We start from the raw sequence: 17,408 nt of genomic DNA on the forward strand, positions 1-17,408 counted from the left end.
AGGGAGCTTTAGGGCTACAGTCTGGTAAAAGCTATAGTATGTCTGGTAATTTTGACTCTAGGCTATAGACTGCTTAGCTGCTGCACAGACTGTTTGCGAGTCTGTCATTCATGGGAGCTGACCTCAGACTTGCTCTCTCCTTTCCCTTCAAGACAAGTTTCTATGCATCCGTGAAGCTGACATCTTTAACCAGCATTAAATAATACTTAATGATGCTTCTGGAAGAAACTAAAATGCATACTGCTCAAGAGCAGGCAATGATAGATTACCACACATGTTAACAAACAAAGCAGATTTTCTCCCTTATAACTGCATGCCTGATTCCTAGAGAGCAGCTGGCCCTGAGTTTCTTGAAGTCCCCTCCCTCTCCAAATTTTTGGAAAATATCAATTAATTAAACAGGAAGTGTAGGGAATGTTCTTTTATGTAGTGTACTTATTTTTGTTTTCTTGTACTCTCTCAAGCACTTTGATAAGCTATTTTGAAATATGCAATTCCCATCTTTGTCATCTTCACTGCAAGCTTGTTTGCACAGGCTGGTAGGTGGTATATATGGCACCTATGGAAACATCCTTGAGCTTGAGAGCCCAGTACGAGTGGTGCCCTGCTCTCAGATCCATTGATCAGAGGCGAGAGTGGCACGCTGAGGCATGAGGAATGCGCCCGCGCACGGGTCTCAGCTGGGCACCTTGTATGTCGATCCCTCACGGAGGCAGTTGAAGTGGCTGGAGCTCTCTTGCATCTAGTAGGCCTAAAAGTAGCTCTTATAGTGGGTCTGCTATTAGCAGAGTGAAGATTTGAGGGCCAACAATGACTAGTCTTATCATCTGTCTGAAAACTATAAGTCTACATATCCATGCCCTAGATCATCATAACTCACTATGATAACTAAAAAATCACTATTTAGAAAAAATACTCAAAAATCCACTATTACAGGATTAAAGGATGACAATGTAGACAGTAAGAAGCAGCTCAGTGCTCTAAATTCACAGATGCACTGGTACATGGCATTAAAAAGACAAAAGTGTATTGTTGAATGATATCTGAAAAGCATTTTTAATCACAAATCCCAAAGCTTTTACAATAGGTAAGCATTGTTATTCGCTATTATACAGACAGAAAAACTGAGGTTCAGAGAGGTGTGATCTGTCGTTAGCCAGATCTGCCTATCTTTGCTCTGGTGACCAGTATATCATGTTGCAGTTTTGTTTCAGCTCCTGTCTCACAGGTGGGGCTGCATAAACAGATTCCCATGATACAGCTGTGTCATCTATCAGTTTCAGTTCAACTGCAGGATAGAAGCCTTTGAAATTATTAAATATGTTAATGTTGCATTAAGTTCATTAGTGTAGTTTAACTGCACATATTTGATACTCACTGAATGATATTTATAAGAAGTGCTTAAATCTTGTCTTAAACATCTTTCCTTATGGCACTTTGCAGCTATATTGAGAATGGTTTATTTGCAAAATGATTAAGAAGTGTGCACTACAATTACATTTTAAGCATACAGTTAGGGACTGTATTTGATAAAGTAAGCCTAGCCAGCTTTTTAGTAGGAAAAGTATCAGAAGTGACTCAGATTGTGAAAGGTTGATTGTGTTACTGAAAAATTTGGGATAATTTATGCTATTTGTAAGTATATAGTTATTAGTACAAAAAAATTTAATTGATAGTTTTATATTATCCCATTTTTGAATATTATATCACATTTTTGGGCATTCAGCAGTGTTCTCTTAGATCTACTATTTTGCACTTTGTTGTCACCTGCAATGCCTATTTTTTTCCATATACTTCCATACATTCTATACTTTTCCATATACTTCAATAGCATTAAGTTCAGAATTTTGAGATGTTCTGGCTGAAGGTGAGGGCAAGACTGTCAGGTTTTCTCAAGGTCTTTCTCTGCATGTATGAGCGGTGCTTTCTAAAATGTGTCAGAGCTTTACTCCTTTCCTTGGACACCGCTGCTGTGGTGGGTGGCTCCTCACATACTGACCCTGGCTGTGTGCTTGAGGAGGCATCTGGGGCCCTGGCCATGAGCTGTGGATTGAGTGTGGCTGCTGGTGCTGGGAGCTGGATGAGAGAAGAGCTAAGAAGGCTGGGAGCATCTGGTGGAATTAAAAGACTGTTGAGATGTAGGGCAGGAGAGAAGAGACAAATCATGACAGGAGGGAAAATGATGGCAAGAGCAATCAGCGGTAGGAATTCTGAAAAACAGGCATCTCCTTCTGTCCGTTCTTTGGCTTATGTCAGTTAAAGCTGTGCTGCCTCAACAGTGGGGCTGTTTTTTGAAAAGTGCTCTGGGATTTCTTTGCAGAGAACATTTCTCAGCCTCTTTGAAAAAGCGTATTTACTCTCCTATCAGCCTCCAAAATTAATCATGTAACTTCTTCAAGCTGGAATAAAAACATCCTGGGTGCAGGATCTTATTACCATGGCCCTAGGTTTCACTGGCCAATAAGCAGCCCTGTAAATTAATATATCACGCATGACTTCTGCAGCTATTTGAAACTGCATTGCCTTTCTTCATATCATTGGAAAAAAATGCAGAGCAGAGCAGTATTTTTGGATTTTTAATATAATCTGAATACATTACTGGCTTTTGATGTTGGTTCCTGCCAGCTGACAAGCTATCACATTTCTTTAGCTTTTCTGCACGATCAGCATTGTACAGAGAATGAAATTTCCTTTCAGTTTTGTGGGTGTATATGAATGTTTATATGTATATACAAATTTCTTTTCTTCTTCTATCCCTTTCATTAACACATCCAAGCAAAAGTTTCAATTTTTGGTATAAATATACTTATGATAAATACTAAAATACATGTAAATCTTTCTAAATTTCCAAGACAAATTTTGTAAGCGAGTACATTAAGGATATAGAAAATCTTAATGACATTTATATTTATGCTTTTCACTTGTATTCATGAGCCACTAAGTTATACCACACATCAGAATGTACAGTTAGATTCACTGTGATACCCATTTCAAACAAACAATATATATTTGTCCATGATGCAGTTGTGAATTTGGAAGATGAAGTCAAAAAAGGGCTTTTGTTTTTAGATGTTCATAACTATTTTTAAAGATGATGATGCTATCTTTTTATTTTTTAAGTATATCTTAGATCTTGAATATTTTTTTCTGTCCCTTTTTGATTTTCCCTATAGTTTCTTAAGAAAGGTGAAATCATCATTTTAAAAATATCTCAGAAAATTAAAATGATGAAAGAGGAAAAGTAAAAGGAACTAAGTCTTGAAAAGTGAGTGGAGAGTTTTATATATGCAAAGTCCAGTTCAGCTATGAGCTGCATCCACTTGGGATCAATTTTATTTAGATATTACAGTTTGCTGTTCTGTCCTTTGGTTTATTCCTAAACCTTTATAATTAGCAATATTACGTTTTAGTTCATGCTCTCTGTGATAAAGTGCTTCATATGTATGTCAAATGCTCTTACAAATGCTAAGTCCAGTTCCTGGGGCGGTCATCACTAGGTGGAAGTTAGTGCTTTACCAATATCAGCTACTTGGAATATCGCAAGGCAGCTATGGCAGAAAGAGGAGGTAAATGTGGCTGGGGCCCATCCACACAGGGAGTCAACACATGTCATTTAATATCATTCAGATTATGTTCATTTTTAGTAATTCTTTGAGGAGGCATGCCAGCTGGGTCACCCCACAACTAATTTCCATGGTGCTCCAGGAAGGAAATGGTGCATTTCCTTTTTTATTTTTTTCTCTCTCCTTTATTCTGGTCAGGGGAAAGCATAAGAACTACTTAAGGCCTTCTGCAATGTCTCTGTATCATTATCTTCAACTGCTGTTTTTGTAAGTCAGTCACATGTTTCCTGGCTGTTTTTCTAAGTGAAGTTCGAGTCTTAGGAATGAAACTGTTTAAGATAGCAGTGAGTGTGGCCAGTGTGCGCTGGTGATGGGACTGTGGGTTGCTTCTGAACCATAGGACCTGTTTGTAGGAAAGGTGACAGGCTTTGCCTAAGGAACATGCCAGATGGACTAAGCAAGGCAGGGTGTAACCTACTGAGAGTACCTTGTGCCAGTTGCAAGGGCAGGTGCAGATACAGCAGCTAGCTCTAATGTGCTTGTTTAGGCACGAGTAGCAGAAGTTTGTTGATGTTAGTGCAAGTTAATTTGTCTAATCTATCTAATTATCTAATGTTCAATAGGCTACACAGCCATAGTGCTTCCAAGGCAGCGACTAGTGAGGCTGGAGCAGGTTCACCTCTCTGGATGACTGTCGTATAGAGAGGTGCCTGGTTGCAAGATTGAAACAGGGGAGTCCACCTGGTAGAACTTGATGAGGTTTCTTCCAAAAAATGACATTCAGCTAACATTGCTCATTCAAATTTTATTGAAAATCAGCTCGAAACCAATCAGGAAATTGGTGAAAGTCATTTTCATGTTTTGTTTTTGACTAGATCTCTGTTTTGGAATAAGTTTCTTTACAGCAGTGATGTTACACTATAGTCATTATAAGAAATTTTGAGAGATATAAATAATGTAGTAAGATTATTTATTTTAGCAGGCTTGTGACCTATATAGATATCTAAAACAGTGTATAAACTTGAAATACTCTATACGTTTAAAAAAATCTGTATCTGTAAGAACAGATACAAATCGATTGACGTATGATGTAATAGTTAATCTCCTAGGTATTATAAACCATTTCTTACATATTACTACCAAATTATTAATATGCCAAAACCAAACTATTAAGAAATAAAAGTATTCTCTCCTTGCTAGTAAAAATGGCTGATATTTATGAATTCATTCTCTCAAAAGCAGAGGTACATGGAAGAACTGTAGATTAAATATCAGAATTTGTTTTGTTGAACTGGAGCACAGCCGCTCAGCTCTTACCCTTCATAGGATGCCCAGATTTTCCTGGGCAGTAGTAGTGCAGTTTTCTAAAGGTTTTTCTTACCACCTCCCAGCAGTCCCATCATCTTGTTTGCACACCTGCAGCTCTTTTGGTTTCCTTAATTACAGTTGATTTTCTCCATTATCTTCTGAGTTAAATATACTCCTGCTGTCCCCACATCTGCTTCCTTGACTCAGGGGGACCTCCAGGCAGAAATAGTGCTTGTTCTTCTACGTGTTTGCAAGAAACACACATAGGCAGCTACAAGTACCATGATTTTTTTTTAATGTAAATACTTTTGGCATTATATCTTTAAAGCTTCTGACTCTAATGTCAGACTGGCCTTTCAGATGACCAGATGAGATAGCAAGACCCTGAAAGTTGTCAATAGAGGTAAGCAGCCCACAAATATCATCTAGGGTGGAGATGAGTTTGAGTTTCTCAGTTTGTTTCTTTGGTGTTTTTCCACAGTATGGAGAAATCTGTGCTCCACCATTATTTATTTGTGGTTTCTCAAGTATAATAATGTGCCAGTAACAGAACTTACATCTTGTCTTAAATTAAACTTTAATGTAAAGGGAAAACATCATTTCTCAAGCCTCAGTAGCATTATATAATTTACCTTCCATAGCCTTTATTGCTTTGTTGTGCCTCCTTTTTTTAATTACCAAATAAAGGTGTTTTTACGTTTGCTAAGATAAATGAAGAAAGACATTTCTTGAGAAAATTAATATTGAATTGTTAATGTAGATTTTGACGAGGAAGGGTCGCTGCACTGCCTGAGGAAAAGAAAGCCAAAAGATTGCTGCTCTGTACTGCAGTCCTCTGCTGCACAGGATGCACTGCAGAAGCACAGTGCATATGGAAATCATTCAGCCTGGTAGCAGGCCAGTAGTTCTAACCTATTAAATGTGTTTGCTAGGATGGAGCAGCAATGCAGATGCCTTGTGATTTATGCCATTAACATATTTTTTTTTTCTTTCTAGGGAACTACATAACTAATTTGGTTCTTCCTGCTTTTTAAAACAGAAATGATTCAGTTACAGTTAATGGAATTACGCTAGCAAAGCAGCAAACATGAGCAAGCTCTTTATTTTTAATCTCAAGCTCTTTATTTTTAATCTAAAGCAAAGCACATTAGCTATGTTTTGGTCTAGAGATACATTAGTTACATTAAAAAATAAAAAGAAAACTCCACTGGAAAACTAAGCAATGCATATATATACTAATGCTCATGAACAAAGTGCTGCATCCAGCATCATGTGACCTTCTGATTTATTCCATAGCAACAAAGAAGAACAGGACTGAAAATCAAGGCTTTAGGGGGAAAAAGGCTGCAGCCAAATGAGAATCCGCTTTTACTAGAATGGTCTAGCACTGATAGTTCACAGTGTAGGGCCTTGCTCTTCCAGCATAGGGTTTTTATTTCATTTGTTATTATCTTGGTTAGGACTGGGAGATTGTTGTACTTAGTGTTATTTTATTCAAAACTGAGAGTTATGTTTTCTTCCTTAATTGAATAAATTAATTGGAACTGAAAACTAGAACTAAACACTCCTGTCCCACAGATATTCCTAGTTTTTTTTTTATTTCTTTACAGCTATGAATACAGCTCCAGCAATGTTCCATTGACTCTTCTCAGTTCTCAGTTCTGAGGTAGAGAGAGAAGTAGCCCCAGGAGCAGGGATGAGAAGCTTATGGTAAGCTTACCATTAAGATGCCAAGCTCATGTTTTCTCATATTCTTTCTTTCTATCCCAGTAAATTTTAATATCATTCTTGCATAGTGATGGCAATGATTGCTCAGACAGTTTTTTACCCCGTGGTCGGGTAAGGCTTTTGCTCATTGATGGAAAACATGTCTTTGAATTATCCGGAGCTGGTGAGTGAGTTTACTCATGGAATAACTGCTCATGGAATAAGATGTAAGTGAAGCAAATCCTTTAAAATCAAGGATTTCATAGACATTAAATTGTATTTCTGATCTGTGTATCTATTTTGCTTTCTGGGTGTTGAGCAGCCTTGTATAGAGCAAAAAGTGCCCTGCTAAATCATGTAGGACGAGCTACCCATGGCTGTTTGAGAGTCTGCAGCAAACTAAATAGCCACCCTGTGCCCTCATCTCTCCCCTGGTATTGCTGTTCCCCTGTGCCCATAACCTTGCCAGGCTAATGGAAATGCCTAGCTGCAAAGCATAGGCTTTCACTGGAGCTAGTATATGCTATTTGATTGCTTCCAATATTTCAGATAGTTCATTTATAGGTCAGTATGTACGTATGTTCACTGTTCTGATGTCTGCAGGATTTATGTACTCTTTATTTAAAACTAATATGCTTTAAGCAAGTATAATTAGCCAAGCCCAAATCTAATACAAGCAATTCTTGTGCCCAGTTCTGCATTAGCCACACTGAGAGGGAACATCAAGAAGACAGTGAAAAATGATATGGGAGAATCCCATTATCAATCTAGTAATATGTGTGTTTCCCTTATAAATCTGTCCCTGAAAATTAAATTAAATTTTATATATGAGCTACAGGGAGTCATGGAAGGTCCTAATATTCTAATTTGATTTCTGTCATTCTGCCAAGTGTGTTGCTTTGAATATGCTACCTAATTTTGCTGCCTCAGGTAGCCTTAAAATGGAGATAAGCAGGCCAGATACAGGTTCAATTTCTGTGAATGAAGGAAGAAGGGGTCATCTATACCTCATATGCACCTCACCCACAGCCTCACATAGGAAGCTGCAGTAGTGGGTAGTACCTCCCTTCCTCCCCTCCCACAAATCCACACTTTGAGGGAGGTATTTCATATTTATGCCATATTTTGAAAATATAAAACCGTTCTGAAAATCAATTAACTGATATGTTAAATCAAAAAAATGAGCAATTATGCCAGTAAACACTAAGAACAAAGAGAAGTAGAAATTTGTGCTGTGAATTTCAGTATGTGAATTTAAAACGTAGACTCATTCATTTATTCTCTACTAGCTTTATCCATTGGCTTGTTCATAGCTTTGAAGAAGATGAAGTTCCCTGCGCATAGCACAGACAGCCTTACTTCCCAGGTAGTCATTTTATAAGAGCGAAGTTAATGCATTGTTTAAACATCTAAAGCACTTCAAAATATTGTTGTGTCTGTTTACTGCTGTGATTTTTTTTCAAAATACTTAGATACAGGATTTTCAATAGAAGTGATTTGTTAGTGTATGCCAAAAGTAAAACCATAATGTGTGTCACAGGGCGAGGGCAGAGTGAAGGACACAGATTAAATTCTGCTTACTCTAGCAGGTTCTCCTGCCAGAGTTTTCCCTGAGCAATCAGGGAGCCGCATGGAGCTGCAGAGTTTGAGGGAGCAGCGCTGGCACAGGCGGCTCAGGGACGCCCTCTGAAATTCAAAGGAAAATTAGCTGGGCAACGAAAATAAGACAGTCACATTTGCTAAGTTCTTGATGTTTGATTTGATTTATATGATTCAGTGTGTTTGGTTTGATTTAGTGCTTTTTTTTTTTTTAAGTGGTGAAAAGTGATATATTTCTTGCATCACCAAATGTAACAAGTCATATTTTTGATGCATGTAATGAAGAGTCCTGTGAGTTATTAATTTTGCAAGTAGCAGTGTGACAGAATGTGCAATTCATTTGTTAGCTGTTGGTGTGGATTTCCTATTGCACCCCCCTTTTCACTTGATCTGGAAGGTAGATTCATATGCAACAAACCAGCATGTACTATCTCTGATTACATTGTATCACAGTATATGAATCTGCTCCCAGAGGGCTTTTGCCTAATTAGAAACTGGGAAATAAAACAGAATAAAGGGGGATGCAGGGAGAGCCATAAGTATTAATTTACTACCACTTCTAAAAATTATATTGACAACATTGAAGAAGGTAATCTCTCCCTTTACGCCAACCTCTTTCAACTGTACCTGACATGACTATGCCAAGAGAAGAGCGAATTCTGGTCCATTTACTCCGTCTCTACATTAGAAACAAGTTTAAATCACTTAGTACCTGTGATGCTAGGAGAAAAATCTGCATTTCACTTAGGAAAAAATCTAATTTATATAGTATGTTCTAACAAGTTATTCTGCTGATTGCTAACATGGAAAATCTAAGAAGCTACAGCTTTTTAATCATAATTTCAAATATATTTATTGAGTAAAATTACAAGTTATCACGTTTTTAATCTCAGCTTTGCAAGATGTGAGGAAGATGTGTTTTTTTTTTTTTTCCTCTAGAATTACAGTTCTCATATAAAAACTGACCATGTATGACTTTAAATAGCTGATTATACAGGAGAAAGTATAAAGCTGAATTAGACCTCTTGTACCACAAGCATTGTTAGGATCAAATTCCTACATTTCTGGGATGTAGGATGCAGGTGAACTTCTGATCTCGCACGCCTTTGAAGATGAGTTTATTTTACACGTTTTATCACAAAGGGTCAGGCAGAGAACCATGTTACAGCCTTAAGTTTAAGGATATGGATAATATAAAGAAATGAGCTTTATAGAGCTCAAGTATTTGCAGGTTTTAGCCTGTAGGGTAAGTTACTGCTGACCAAACTCTCCCAGAAACTCTTGTTGATACTACTGTTTGTAATTTGCATTATAATTTTGTAAATTCAGTTTGTAAATACAATAGCTGAATAGGAGAGTTTTTGTGCAACCAAAATAATGAGCATATAACTTGTTTCTGTGTGCCTGCATTCAAATCTGGCAGGGTTAACCCCTTGTTCTGAGGAGGGCTCCGTGCTCTCCGCCAAGCGCATGCGCCATGAAGTGGCAGCGCTGGCGCGCCGCCCTCCCCTCCCCTGTGCAACCCGCCTCAGGCCTGGCTAGCGGCCACCCCCTCCTCGCTCCTTGCTGCCACCTGTTTGCCCCGGGATGCTGGGAGAGGACATTACCAAGGAAAGTGGGGAGCACCTGGGCTGTGCTGTTTGTGTAGAGGGAGAGGAGATGTAAAATCCTCTCTGGGTGACATCTAGTTATTGGTATTGGGTTTCCCCCTAATGAAGAGAGGCTGGGGTGCTTCAGTGATGCCTTTCAGGACTAGAAATAGGGAATAATTCCAAATACCATTTTTGGCATGAGTCAGCACTTTACATGGATCAATACTTTGTGTTTTAGTGGGAGTTTAGCACCCTTTCACTTTTTTACTATTAGAAATCTTGCACCCTGCAATTTTAGAAGCCCTTCCTCTGACTGTGGATAATCTTATAAAGGCAGGTGAAATATGTTTCTAGAATTTTTCTCTAGAATCAAGAGAATCTAGAATCTCTACTGGAGTGAGAGAATCCATAAGCACTTTCACACCTTTTTACAAATGTATCCACTCTATTCCAGTATTCAATACATTTGTGTGATTAAGATATTTGTGTTCACATTGTCATGATCTAGAAGATTTGGGTTTATTAGTTAGTATATTTTAGTGAACTACTCTTTTGCTCTTTTGTTTCCCATCTGTGTTTTTCTTTCTACTCCCCTTAGACTTCATTTAGTCTCTGACTCTCCTTGTTGACTTCTTCTAAATACAAAGTTTAAGCCTGTCTATTTTTACTACCCTTCTTGCTCCTTTCTCTTGTCTTCTTGGCTCCTCTCTTCTCTGACCTATTTTCTTATTTTTCTTTATTTTAAGATCTATATTGGTTTTATACTCCTTCTCTTCCAGCCTTCCTTTTTCATTTCACATTCTTCACTTTCTCCCTTAATTCTTTCTACATTCATTGATGTTACTTACATTACTTACATTGATATTACTTGATTACATATCTCCCTGTCTTTCCAGTTTTGCCCTATTTTCCTCCTATCTTCTTTTTTCAGTTTCTGTCCATACTTCCTGCTTTCATTCCCTTCCAACTATGTTTCCCTTCCAAACATCTCTTGTATTCTTTCTTCTCTGGCATTCCCTCTCCCTTGCTTATCCCAAGGTGCACTGACCTACATCAGTCCTGAACCTTCCTCATGGCAGACTGGTCAACCTGCAAGGAGCCAAGTGGAGACGGTAGATATCTCTTTAGATTTGGATGTAAGGGATATGCTCCATACATAATTGTTATTCAAGTACTGGTTTCAACTGTATGCCATGAGAAAGACATTCAGCAGATTAAAGATGGATGATCTGTAGCTTTTAATAGGAATTCATTTTTCTCTCCTGCCAGATTAATTTTTTCAGCTGTATTATATAAATGCACATATTAGAATACTTCCAAAATTATCCAGTTATTGCTGCTGACTAAAGCACCAGTTATATAGCTATTACTTATATAAAATAAAAATAGGAAATTATTCCTCTTGTTATCCAGAGTAGCTATTGTACGAGTGCTTGGAATCATTAATTTGCTCTCTCCTATAACATACAGAGCTGATTTCTATCCGTTTCACAAAAATTCTGATTTGACAATGCTTGTTTATTGATGATCTTGCTGAAGTCGGTGGGGATTTTGGCATTATGACTGAACTGTGCTCTTTATAACTACCAGTATTGATTGCATAGGTGTGTGGGGTGATTAAGATAATTACAGTTACAGAGAAAGAAGGTATCTGTTCTCAAGCAATATGTTTTCACTTATTCTGTGTAAAAAGAGCAGTGCGTCTCTAGAGCCAAAGAATTATTGCAGTTTATAATTAGCATAAGAAGTGCCTTTCAGAAAGGTCAAATCACCAGCTAACTGCTAATTCATTGTCCTTTACACTTTTCAATAGGCCATATTTGAATATTCAACCATTGCATACACACAGGTATTTTAATATAGGTATTAGATTTTTCTTAGTTGGTGGTTATAACACATTTGTTTGAATCTTCTTTTTTGCTTCCTTCTAGTATTTTCCTATGCAGAAGAATAAATGGTAATTAAAATGTGCAGGATGAAAAGATGGAGCAGTCAGTGCTTGTACCACCAGGACCAGACAGCTTCCAATACTTCACTAGAGAGTCTCTTGCAGCTATTGAACAGCGCATTGCTGCAGAAAAAGCTAAGAACCCTAAACAAGATCGTAAAGACAATGACGACGAAAATGGGCCAAAGCCAAACAGTGACTTGGAGGCTGGAAAAACACTTCCCTTCATTTATGGCGACATACCCCCAGGAATGGTGTCTGAGCCCTTGGAGGACATGGACCCATATTATATCAATAAAAAAGTGAGTCTAATACTAGCCTTGTTCATATTGCTGTCTTGGTAGTCTTTTAACATTTTCATGATATATGATTTGCTTAGAGTGCATAATATTCTTCGCTACTTCCTTTTTTTTTAATTTAGCATGTAGAAAATGTCGCTCTAATAATGTGGAAATGGGTGGGCAATATTGAAGGGCCTAAATATGCGAGAAGTATAGAAAATACTTGATGCCAGAAATACATATATATTCTACCTTCCAGAAGGTTAGTAAATAGAAATTTAGCATCTTCTCTTTACAAAAAGTTCATTAAAAGTTGTTTTACCTAATTCATGTTTTTGGAACACATTTACCACTGCTTTACCGAACCTCTGACTTTACAGATGGAGTCGTTTTTCAGTAATATGATTTTTAACATTAAATGAATCACATTTACACTAAATGTAAAATTATGATTGATTTGTTTAATTGTTCAATGTATGCAGTAGCATACATACAAATATAAGCGTATATAAATACATATATGTTTAAATAATATATAGATAAATAGCATGAAAATCTAGGCTGCTATCTCATTGCTCTCTAAATCAGTGGCCAAGTGCCCACTGCCTTTAGTGGTAGAGGGCAGAATTCATAATCCTTAGTGGGTATTAGCCTTTCCTTCTTTTTTTTTTTTTTTTCTTTTTCACCAAAATTTACATTTTGGTCTTCGAAATTCTTAGGAAATCTATGAAATCCATAGAGAAACACACAGGTAAGCAGAAAATATCATTAAGAGAATGTAAAACTGATTTAAAAGTTTTATGAGGAACCAGCCTTTAGTAGGTCTGCGATTCTTGCAGCATGGTTCTGTTGCAGAGCAGTGTGCAGCAGAAAAGATTCCCAGTTTGCAGTGATAGCTTGTTTGGGTGATACTTTCATTATTAGATACTGTGATTATGGAATCTCTATAAATACCAAGGGAGGAGTTATTTTGATTTCCACAAAGTGCTGTGTTCTAAGTGTCTTCTGGCTTGCTAAATTTTATGTGATTTATGAGTTCAATTTTGACAAGTAGACAAAAAATAATATGTGAAAGAGCAGTATTTTTGACTTTATTATTTGATGCCTCTGAGAGAGCCTTTATCTGCCATTCACAGCATATGAAGATTTATCTTTAAATCTCAGTTCTACTTTTGCAAAGATAAAAGATGTGTTTCTATAAAAGCAGGCGTTGTGGAGTACTGTACTAATTGTGTCTGACTTTATCATATAAAATCACATATAATTCCACCCTTGTCTGCCCACAACCCATCCTGGACTTTCAGAGTCAAAAAGTCCTGTCGTGTGTGTCACAGCAGTGATAGCAGGGGAAACCTTGCTGGGGAGACCTCAGTCTCTAAGTACAGGAGAGCCATTGAATTAGCAATCAGCCATTTTGCCAACCTCAGCCAGTTAGGTTTTCAGATGAAGAGTCTTCTTCTTTTCCTAGATTTGCATGTGAGGCCAAATTTTATTGATTAAGTTTTCTGAGTTCATGATAACAGTAGGATTTGCTGTAGAAAAATAAAAGCTTTTCAGAGAAAGCTGAAAGAGAAACACATGGTGATGCTGGTTCTCAAAGTATCTAGGACAGGATATAGAAATAGGTCTGAGCTGATGAAGAATGCAAAATATATTCATAAAAATAAATCCAATTCTTATTGCAGCTTATTTACTTTTTAAGTACACACTGAGATCGCTTTTCATGATCCATATTTTACAAGATATTTTTTGAGTAATTTCTGATATCCCTTTTATACAACATCTTATACATTCAAAGTTTAATCTTGCCTTCCATCCTAAGGCCCTCTGTTATTAAATCTCTTTGTAATTGTTTTGTCACCCATAGTATGAAGAATAGAAAATTGTTTTTGCATTGATTTGAAATTTTCTTTGCATGGAAGAGCACTGACCACAGGTCTGGCCTAGAGACCTAGAAAATATGAGAGACAGACAGATGTGAAGGATCTGGCCTGCTTCTCTTTAGGTGATACTTACGTCCCTTGCAGCAGGAGAAAATTCATGTATATGGTCCGTGTAGGAACATTAACAAACATCGTCCATTCTACTTATGGAGGTTTTCTTAACTGAACGAAAATACTTCTAGATGCAAAATATTCCCAAATTCAAAGCAGGCTTTCATGCCTACTGCTATATATTTTAAATATTTTAATCTTTTAGATGTGATTAATATTGCATGATGCTGCAAACAAGCTAAATTCACACCTGCATTGCACATGCTTCAGTTTCCTTCTACATTTCCTCTCCAGTCGGCACAAATAAATCAGCATGACATTGATCACATTTCAGCTCTAATAGCTACTCCTGCTGATGGGGTTGCTGGCTGGAGCACAGGCAGGTGGCATCCAGCCAGCTGGGAGGGCGATTTTGGGATCTTCATTGCTGCCTGGGGGCTTGCCAGACAGGGCCGTGGGGAATCGCAGCCAGTGCAGGCTCTCTGCCCCGAGGAGCCCTTTGTAGGGCACTCTAGGGCAGTCACAGTTCTCCAGAGCAGTCTCCTCTCCGGGCTTCCAGCAGCCTGCGGCGCGCGCGTTTGGGAAGCCTGAGGCTCATACACCTGCACTGAACTGCAGCAAAAGAGAGATTCTCTCTCTAATCACTACCTTGTCTCCACTGTCTCCACTTCAAAAATAGGTTGGCCTTTCTTATTTTCTGTTTACTGCACCTATTTGAAAATCTGTCCTTCCAGCTCACCTCCTTTCACTGTGAAAGTAGCAAGAATCAAATGTGTACACATAAAATTAATAGAACTTTTCAAATGTGGAGGAATTTCCAAATATGGAAATATTTTCAAATTGGAAAAGTTTCTTGCATTTTTGCATGCATTGCATGTGGAAATGTCAGCTGGAGCATTCCGCATTTCATCTTTAAAATTTGTTTTTCAGCAGAAGGCTTGTGCATGCCATGATTTTATATAGTTTAATATAGAATAATACAGAAATAAATATATGCTGAGCTGATGTAAGAGCATTCATTTGTGGAGAAGGTAGTCTTGAGATGAAATGATAAAAACAGGAAAACCTGCCTAGAAAAACAAAAACGGACAGATGTGCTAGTTTTCTGTTTTTGTAACTGTGTATCTATGTAAATCTTTAGGTATTTGTCTGAAGTTGGAAAGAAAAGGTAAAAATTGGCAACCTCTGTTTAGTAACAAAGTAGCCCATTATAGCAAATTCAAATTAGCAACAGACCCTTTTGCGGGTAGCCTGAATGCCCAAATGATAGCCACAGTAGCTTTGGGACATAATTATTTGTTGCAATAGAATACTTGTTCTTACATTCTTTTTGCCATAATGAAATACGTCTGACTTGGCGTTCAATAATGTTAGTCTTTAGAACTGTGAAGTTCAGAGTCCAAAGTCATGCAATGCTCTTGGGTTTTTTGGTAACTGAGTAAAAATGAACTTGGGATTTTACCCATTTCTCATGTTCCACTTCTGTGTAAATGAAAATCTGGGTGTTCCCAGTGCAGTGGTGACTGCCTGTTTGTGTGCCAGCTGCCTCCACAAAGGATCAAGGAGTCCCCATCCCTATCTATAGAAAAGTCATCAGCTGGACTTGCTTAAGATCCTGACCTGCAAGTCTGCAGCAAACTCTAGTGTGGTCTGTCTGGTGTCATACTTTGAGGCCTGGATATTTTCTCTTGAAGCTAGCTTGCTACATTAAAGAAAAGGCAAAGAATAGCTGAAACTACACAGGCCTTACCTCACTTTCCTCCTGCTATAGCTATGGATTTAGATTGACCATTGTCTCCCCATGCCCTGGCTTGCCAGAAGGATGTTGAATGATACCTGGCAGAGAAGATTCTTGCTTTGGTCCTGGCACTTAAGCATATCAGTCCTAAACCAGATCAAACCACTGTCTTCTGGGATTTAGTTATAGGTTGTGGAAATGCAGTGCAGTAACCCTAGCCCTCATCCTGCCAAGTAATCCCTTCCAAAAACTACTTTTAGTTTCCTTTTCTTAGTTTCTCTTTTCTTCAGGGGAAGGAAAGGAGAAATAAGGATTACAAACAGTCCGTCCTGAGAGTTCCTGGAGGCCATGTCTTCCTTGTCCAGCATGGGTTTGTCTACTTCTTCCTGCATCTTTTCAAAATTTCTCATTCTTTGCTCTGGTAAAAATGCAGTTCCTCATTTTATAGTAAGTAAGGCAGAAGCACCAGAACTGCAATCCAGGTCACAGACTGCAAAAGCTGCAAATCAGATACTTCTGCTTTCCTACTAATTTCTTTAAATTTATGTTCACATCGGTATCTTTGAGTGTGAGCAGCCTTTCTGCCTTAATGGATTAAACACTTTATAATGAATAGAATCAGAAAAGTATTCCTAGTACTTTATATGCTAACACTAATCTCTTATTTATTTAGAATTTCTTTAACTTTTCTTAGTGTATGTCTACATTACTCTGACAGTTTTGGGTACAATGCTTCATGTTCATCCACACTGCCTAAACATTGGCTTGCATCCGGCTGGAGACAGGCATGAGAGAACAGGTTTGCCGTGGAAGGAAGCTTGCGTAGGGATTTGATGGAGCTGTTAGCTGGATTTTTGAGGAAAATTCTCCCTCAAATATGAGATATAAGTTTGGTTCACACATAAGGCTAAAAGTCAGGGGACTAACGAAGTCAGTGTGAAGGCCCCCCATCATGAGCTTGCTTTGAGTGAAAAATTAAAACTGAGATAGGAAATTCAAGTCTGGTTGGTTCTGCTTATACAGGGCAGCAAAAAGTAGAACAGCTAAAATAGCAGCAGCTTCCAACTGAACCTGGAGCTGGGCCAGCAGGCTGTTATTTTCCATAAGGTGTGAGAGAAGAGAGGTATGTTTAATATGCTTGGGTTCAAAGATTTTTTAAAAAGATATGGGTTGACTAAATGTAGGTGGTGTAGTCTTGGATACAAAGTAAGTAGGGAGTGTGGTTTTTAATGTGTTTTGTCAACTACCTCATAGCTACAGAAGCTAAGATCTCAAGCTGTGGGTTCCTGAGGCGCTGCGACTTGGGGCAGCCAGGGACACAGCGGGGAGGGGAAGCTTCCCCGCCAAGGCTGGGGGAAGGCCTAAGTCATGTGCCAAAAATCATTCCTCCTTGGGACCTCAGGAGTTCAGGGGAAAGCTTCATATAAGGTCAAATGATACAGCATTACCATTTGAAGGTCATGGTTTTCTGTAATCCAGAACTGGAAGTTTTATTTGTAAACATTAGTTCGGATTTTATCCCGCTGCTCTTCGTTTCATGCAGTCTCTGTTTCTGTGCAGACAAGGAGGAAATCAGATACATATGTTATGCTTTTTCTGTACATCTTGAGTCTGTTCTCAGGACTCAGTATGAAGTCTCAGTACTAACCCCTCTTCCCATTAAGGGTTTAAGTCCGAA

At 38.1% G+C, this 17,408-nt stretch overlaps 1 protein-coding gene across 1 annotated transcript in view; it reads left to right on the forward strand.

Annotated features, from left to right (window-relative positions):
• The window catches only part of LOC104573475 (sodium channel protein type 1 subunit alpha), a 79,552-nt gene that overhangs the window by 15,401 nt on the left and 46,743 nt on the right, over nt 1-17,408 (forward strand). The window contains exon 3 of the mRNA XM_088519492.1: nt 11,701-12,019. Coding sequence (XP_088375618.1) covers nt 11,753-12,019 — 267 coding nt within the window. The 5' untranslated portion in view covers nt 11,701-11,752. The remainder of the gene's footprint in view (nt 1-11,700; nt 12,020-17,408) is intronic.

The sequence above is a fragment of the Tinamus guttatus genome, unplaced genomic scaffold (genome assembly GCF_059628265.1).
Source record: "Tinamus guttatus ecotype Peru unplaced genomic scaffold, ASM5962826v1 Tinamus_guttatus_pri_ptg000060l, whole genome shotgun sequence".
NCBI classification, from domain to species: Eukaryota; Metazoa; Chordata; class Aves; order Tinamiformes; family Tinamidae; genus Tinamus; species Tinamus guttatus.